Genomic DNA, 7,323 nt, shown 5'->3' with positions numbered 1-7,323 from the left:
TCCAATAAGATTCAGGCTTAATTGTGGGCAACATAGCTAGGAGCCTGACATGTGTGCTTTATGCCTTAAGTGAAAAAGCGAGCTCTCTAGTGAGTGAGTGAGTGTGTGTGTGTGTGTTCTCTCTCATCTCCCTACACTTAGGGCTCACCCAATGCAAGTGGGGGGTGCCACTTGACCCACTTGAGGTCCATGGAAACCTTAGACTTAGTATTAAAAGGTCTAAAATACCTAGTGTTGGCAACCTTAGACTTAGTATTAAAAGGTCTAAAATACCTAGTGTTGGCAATAGTCTTTCCCATTGATCCTAGGCCTAAAGGACTTTAACACTAACCTTTGGAGGCTTTAATGAAGCTTACCCTAAGGTCATTTCAAGCCTCATTAGGTTCACATTGCTCTTTGGTATACTTTCTCTCTCTCTCTCTCTCTCCTTGTTCCCTTATTGAGATACGTCTAGCAGCAACATATTAATATGCTAACTCTTGGTCTCTGAATCTTCCCACTTCAAATGGCCAGTATAAGGTGAGAAAATCATTTGAGAAAGCTAGATATTAAATTTTATGACAACATAGAGAATGGACCAACCAATATATGACATTATTGTTCACAATATAGAAATATGTCTCTGTCTTGACACGAGCAGACAAAAGGGATAGAAACATCTGCCCCGCAATTCAATGTTATTGCTTGGCACCTTGTAACATGCGTATGCCAAACTACTCCCATATAATTTGTGTGCCCTTGTCTACATACAAAGACTTCTCTATGTGCAACAACTACATATACAATTTCTCAAATGTACCAACATCTCAATCACTATGGCAAAAACTACACTCGCTACAGTACGAGGAATACTACAACTGATGGCATTGGTATATAATCTATTGATGTCTTGGACCACTAGTGCTACTCTACACTCTACCAACTCATGAACTTTCTACCTCAATCATTTCATATGTTTTTGTTTTCAATATCAAGAACAATCCAATACTGCGCATACAAGTGCATGGCCAAAAGCCGCATTAAAGAATAGGGTTGTGTGTATTGTCTAAAGATGTTTAAGAGAAATGATCTATGTCACACAGAATTGCAACTCTTTGACCTCATGGCTTAGGTGGAGAACGAGAAAAGTATCTCAATTTTGCAAACATCGATTGCGCCATCAAGACAGAATGGATATAGCATTTTGATACATGAGTTATAATGTCATTCAATTTCATGTATATTAAATTTGTCATTGTTATAAGGAAAATTACCAAAATACCCCTATAATTTGTGGAGATTCCCAAAATACCCCCTCAAATTTCAAAAATTCCCACAATATCCTTGTATTTATTTTAGTTGGATTGTTTAAGATTTTAAATCTTTATTCCTTTTTTACAATTGAGATCTGGTTTTGGGTGCTTAGCATGTAATGGGTCACAAATTACCTCGCAAAGAAGAGAACTATGTCTAAAATTAATGAAGCAATTCATCTCCAAAGCCTACATAACCAACTCAAATTCTAGTTTTATCATCTTGTATTGACAGACAATGAGTCTGCTTATGAATAGCTACAATTTTTTCTATTTTTAAAGAAATTTAATCTCACAAGCAGGGGTATTTTGGGAATTTTGGAACATTTGATGGGAATTTTGGGAATTTAAGACAAAATTTGGGGCTACATTGGGAATTTTCGAAATTAGATGGGTTTTTTCGGGAATTTCCGCAGAAAAGAGGGGTATTTTGGCAATTTTCCCTTGTTTAAATGTCCTCTATCAATTAACATAGGGTGTGTGCGTGTGTCCTGCCCAAAAAAAAAAGGACTAGTTCTTTAGAAATTTGGAATCTGGATGCTTTTTCACATGGTTCCGACAAAGGTATGCAAGAGGACGAACTTTAAGACGAAAGCTCAGCTCCGAGCTCGCACATCGCAGCAAACACTGAGTCTATGAGAGAAGAAGAGAATTTTAACGTCGTAGGAAGCTATCCAGAGAGAGAGAGAGAGAGAGAGAGAGAGAGAGAGCGAGAGAGCAAACCCATCATCATGGGTTCTACTGGTTCCGAGCAGGAGCTCCTTCTTATCGACAGGGACGATTCTCCCTTCACATGCGACGGAACTGTTGATTTCCACTCTTGCCCTGCTCTTCGTGCCCGCACTGGTCGTTGGGTGGCTTGCCTTTTCATCATAGGTGTGTTTTTGCAAGCTGATTTGCTAGGGTGTATGCTTGCCATATTGAGAGAGAGAGAGAGAGAGAGAGAGAGAGAGAGAGAGAGAGAGAGAGAGATAAAATGAAATGTTATATTAACGTCTTCAAAAGGCCAAAGTGACCTATGAGACCAGGAAGTTACAATGTGGTGGAACCTAATTTTGTCTAACTGCATATATATCACAGAGCTTGATGGTGCATTCCCTAAGAAGGCAAAGTAGCAGAGTTGCTGAATTCTAAGAGGGTTACCTTTGCATTAGAAAAGATAATTGTCATGTCTGGTAGCTTAGCGACTGCAATAGGCCGTCAGCAATTACAATTTGAGCTGGTACATTTTCTTAGATTAGTGATCAGTAAAATCAGGAGTGTTATTTGGACCAGCATGGGAGATCTAGAACAAATTCTCTCAAAATCACACATGTTGACAAGAGTTGACAGCAAAATCAAGTTCTTTGAGTCTACTAATAGACAAGTAAAACCAAAATATCAAACGCTTAATACCATCACATAGATCTGCTATAAATTTGGAACATTCATATCATTGCATGTTACATCTCTAGCCAGTATGCGCAGCTTCAAAGAGATTTCGGAACCATGATTGTGAAGGGTACATTTGTGATGTCTAGCTGCATGGTTTGCAGCTTGAGTAGTTTTGGTAGTGATTTACATTATCAAGCAAGTTTGGGGGTAAACGAGACTCGCTTAGCTGAAAGCACCTTAAGAAACAAACAAGTAAATTCAAATGGTGCACCTTACTTGTGTCTTTTAAAGGTTTGTTGTGGGCTTGGTTTACCTGGATGCACATCCATCTTGAAGGAGAATTGTATGCCTTTTTGCAAGGTTGTTCACGTTTGACGTACTTGACAATTTGTAAGTTTTGTTCTGTACCATGAACTAGTACGTTTTGTTCAGGACTTGCTTGATAGGTTTCAAGTCAATGTTGGGGCCTCTGTTGACCGGCCAGAATGCCCTTTTGAACATTGTGGGCTGCTTTTTTGGCCGTGCTTGGGCTCTAGGTTTTGTAGTCCTTTATGCCTATCAGCTCTTTTCCCTCATGTTTATTCTCTAAAGACTAGACTCTAGGCTAAAATAACAAGTCTTTTACTTTTTATCGTACGTAACGTCCACAATATGTTATAATTTTTGTAGTTCAATTTGTGCTGTGACCATACGTGTCAACCCTGCCTTTTTGAGCATTAAAAGTTTGGGCTTTGGCCATATATTGGGCTGCTCCACATAATACTGATGTAATTCACTGGATGCTTGTTGTGTGCTGGAACAGGTTATGAGATGGTAGAGAGACTAGCATACTATGGCATCTCTGCAAACCTTGTCCTGTATATAAAAAATGAGTTGCACGAGGGGACTGCCTCAGCAAGTGAAAGTGTTAACAGCTGGACAGGTGCTGCAACAATCCTGCCAATTTTTGGAGCATTCATTGCGGATGCTTATCTTGGCAGATATCGAACCATTGCTTACTTGTCAGCTTTTTATGTACTTGTAAGTGGGCAGATCCTGCAAACATGGTTCCGCTTGTACGAGTCTCTTCTTTTAACAGTATGAGCAAGGGTAATTGTCTTGCTACTAACCTTTTCCAATAAAATGAGTTTGAAACAGAACTTTGATCACTTTTTTCTGATAAAATTGGTTTGGGAATTTGGGCCAAAATTTGCCAAATATAAGGGGTATTTTGGGAAATTTTTGAAATTAGGAAAGCTTGGTATTTCCTCAAATTTTAGGGGCATTTGGTAATTTCTCCTTTTCTGTTTTACTTGATGTTCCAGGGGTTGATAATGTTGACAATCTCAGCCTCCGTTCCAGATCTCAAACCCAAAAGTTGTTCCAGCAGCTCAAGCTGCCCCAAAGCAACTGCAGCACAGTCGGCTTTCTTTTACATCTCTCTTTATTTGATAGCCATAGGCACAGCTGGTGTGAAACCTTGCCTGGAAGCTTTCGGGGCAGATCAATTTGATGAAGAGCATCCCGTTGAAAGAAAAAGTAAAAGCTCCTTTTTCAATTGGTGGTATTTTGGCCTCACTGTAGGTGCCTTTTTAGCTTTTACAGTTATAGTGTACATTGAAGACAATGCAAGCTGGGGACTTGGTTATGGCATTTTGGCCATCTTGATCATGATAGCTTCTTCTATCTTCTTATTGGGGACTCCCTTCTATCGGCACAGAATTCCATCTGGAAGCTCACTGGTTGGCTTTTGCCAAGTACTTGTAGCTGCGGTGCGAAAGCGGCATGTGGTACCTAATGAGTCACTCCTTTACGAGGTTGAGGATGAGGAGGCAATACAAATGGGCAGAAATCAGCTGGTGCATACATCTGGACTAAGGTATGCTTGTTGTTGTTGCTTTTGGCTTTTTAAAGCAAGCGTTAGTGAATAAGTGAGATAGGCGTATATTTGAATGTTTTTGTAATCTTAATACGTAGTGGACCTACTTTGCATGTGAAGCACAACTCTGGATGAAGTTATATGAGAGTTGTGTACAACACTAGAGCTAGACTCTTAATCAGTTGTCGCTTTATTTAATTTAAAATCTGTTAACCTAAGAATGAGGGTTGTAATTTAAAACATTTACGCAGGTGTCTTGACAAAGCAGCAACAATGTCACAGCCTGAATTGAAAGGTGATGCATCAGAAGCAACATTAACGGGCTCTGCTATTGTCATCAGAAATTCTGACTACAACAATCGTGTGGAGAGTCCATGGAAGTTATGCACTGTTACTCAGGTGGAAGAAGTAAAATTGATTGTTCGAATTTCTCCAATATGGTTATCAACGATTGTGTACGGACTGTCAGTTACGCAAGCAGCGACCTTTTTTGTGCAACAAGCTGCCACCATGGATAGAAATGTCGGCTCATTCTTCGTTATCCCTTCTGGGTCGCTGCTCACGTTCTCGTCTGTTGCCATACTTATTGTCTTGCCCATCTATGACCGAGTATTGGTCCCCTGTGCAAGACGGTTTACTGGTCGCGATCAAGGTTTAACGTTACTCCAGAGAATGGGGGCTGGGTTTTTCCTGTCCATAGTTTGTATGATCATTGCAGCTTTGGTTGAGAGAAGGCGCTTAGAAGTTGCTATACAATATGGACTCCTGGATGATACTAGTGCGATCATTCCGATGAGCGTCTTCTGGTTGGCTCCTCAGTACTTCCTATTTGGGATATCAGATGTTTTTGCTTTAGTTGGAGAGCAAGAGTTTTTCTATGATCAGATGCCTGACTCCATGCGCAGTCTGGGGATGGCTCTTTTCTTGTGTGGAAATGGGTTGGCAAGTTACCTTGGCAGCACTCTCATTATCATTATTGGTGCTGTGACAACGAGAGGAGGCAACGCAGGCTGGTTTGTCAACAATCTGAACAGGTGCCATTTGGATTACTACTACTGGCTCTTGGCAGTTTTATTTACTCTCAACTTTATGGTCTTTCTCCTTCTGTCATGGTGCTACACATACAAGGAGGTCACGCACAGACAAAGGTTGCATGAGTGAGATTATCCAGCAGTCGTGGACTTCTGAATCTGTGTGCTCTTTTGATTATGCACACAAATTGCAACTCATGGACTTTTGACACCATTTCAAACTTGGACCTTATCTTTTCTGGGCTATTGTGAAAGAAATGGGTTGTAGCTTTTACATGGTGGCTGTGGCTCATGGAGCCCGATATTCTGCCTAGATCTGTTACTCTCAATGTGTTACCTCTAGCTGTACCAGCTCCCAATGGAGAGAATTGGATGACTTGTATCACTTAATTTAATAAGGACAGATTAAGTCCCTATATCTATACCTGAACTTGAGTATTTGTTAACTCATAAGTGTTATTTGTGCTAAGAGCGCTGGCAAATTGCATTTCAGTATTTTGGTCAAAATTTCCAGAGAGTTTAAGCAGCTTATTCCAAAGATCAAGGTGATTGTGTTGAGTGTGCAGCATTCTGGATTTGGAATCTAGTGGCATCCCCTTCTTGATCATGTGTCCCAACTTTCCATGCGACATCCATACAGAGGACTCTTTGCGAAACATCTGGTTGTCAACATTCAAATAACCAACATCATGTCAAGAAGTCATTCATTGTCGTCCTCAAAGTTAAGTCCATCCTTCTTTTCTCCAAGATCACCACTCTGCCCCCTCTGGCTTTCATATCTGGCATCTTCTCTTGCATGTGTGCTATCTGTGCTAGGTTGAGATTATTCCCCAGGAAAATCCCAATCTTCTTGAATGTTTGTCTTTTCTTCAAAAACTCCTTTTTAGCCTCCAAGGTAGGAAAGTGTATAACGAGCGCTCTTTCCTTGGAGGTACCTCTCCCATCATTCCCTTTCTTTCCCACTCTCCAAGCCCATGCGTGTGTAGGCTCGGAGATACTCATTTCTTTCAAGAGTTCATTAACTTCTTCCACATTGTCAGTGTCCTTGAGATTTGTGACATGGATATGAAGAGCTGCTGTCTCCCCCTTTGCTCCTCGAGGGGGTGTGGTAGTAGACATTTCATTGTGTAGGATCGGAGATACTCATTTGTTTCAAGAGTTCATTAACTTCTTCCACATTGTCAGTGTCCTTGAGATTTGTGACATGGATATGAAGAGCTCCTGTCTTCCTTCGTTGCTCCTCCTTGAAGGTCAAGTTAATGATGGTGGAAGGGGGTGTGGTAATAGACATTCCATCTTTTCCTTTCTTTGCGACCTTGATCCACTTATCCAGCTTCTGCCGTTTTTCGTTGCTTCTCTTCCTTGAGTGTCTTCATTTGTTGAGTTTCCCCATCCTTCTCCAACTTGCTTTTATATTTAGCAAGTTCACCTTCTCATCCACTTTGGATTTCCATGTTTCAAAAGTGGCAATTGTCTCATCTAAATGCTTTTGCAACAGTGTCTCAATAACCTTCACCTCGGAATTCATAGCATTTCCTCTTTGAGTGCATTGCATAGTTCAGTTCTATAGGCTTGCATGGCAGCAAATACTTCTCTTTCAAAGTCACTCCTCGTAAGGTTTTGCTCAGCCCTAATCATCACTTGTACCTTCTCATGAATGTGCTCATCTTCAGTCTTGGACACCTTCAGTGCCCTCAATGAGCTCGGTGTTGGTAAGCTTTTCCTCGGCCTTTGTCGTTGGAAAGTCTACCTTACCTTAGGTGGAGTC

General features: G+C 40.8%; 1 protein-coding gene across 1 annotated transcript; it reads left to right on the top strand.

Moving 5' to 3' along the window:
• Positions 1–1,854: 1,854 nt before the first annotated feature.
• LOC147444384 (protein NRT1/ PTR FAMILY 8.1-like) lies at positions 1,855–5,979 on the top strand. The gene is made up of 4 exons (XM_086527020.1): positions 1,855–2,168; positions 3,469–3,686; positions 3,971–4,524; positions 4,776–5,979. Exons 1-4 carry the CDS (start codon positions 1,928–1,930, stop codon positions 5,683–5,685), a joined length of 1,923 nt encoding a protein of 640 aa, XP_086383146.1. The 5' UTR covers positions 1,855–1,927; the 3' UTR covers positions 5,686–5,979.
• Positions 5,980–7,323: the final 1,344 nt, after the last annotated feature.

The sequence above is a fragment of the Adiantum capillus-veneris genome, chromosome 13 (genome assembly GCF_014529385.1).
Source record: "Adiantum capillus-veneris isolate H3 chromosome 13, ASM1452938v2, whole genome shotgun sequence".
Taxonomy (NCBI): Eukaryota; Viridiplantae; Streptophyta; class Polypodiopsida; order Polypodiales; family Pteridaceae; genus Adiantum; species Adiantum capillus-veneris.
The sequence above is the reverse complement of the archived record's forward strand: the minus strand, read 5'-3'. Positions and strand labels throughout refer to the sequence as shown.

What these genes read in the sequence shown, in the direction of transcription:
- LOC147444384 (XM_086527020.1), top strand. Translation starts at nt 1,928, where the DNA reads ATGAGAGAAGAAGAGAATTTTAACGTCGTAGGAAGCTATCCAGAGAGA. An exon ending in GGCTTGCCTTTTCATCATAG is followed by an intron (nt 2,169 to 3,468) that starts GTGTGTTTTTGC and finishes GTGCTGGAACAG; the next exon opens with GTTATGAGATGGTAGAGAGA. An exon ending in TGTCAGCTTTTTATGTACTT is followed by an intron (nt 3,687 to 3,970) that starts GTAAGTGGGCAG and finishes TTGATGTTCCAG; the next exon opens with GGGTTGATAATGTTGACAAT.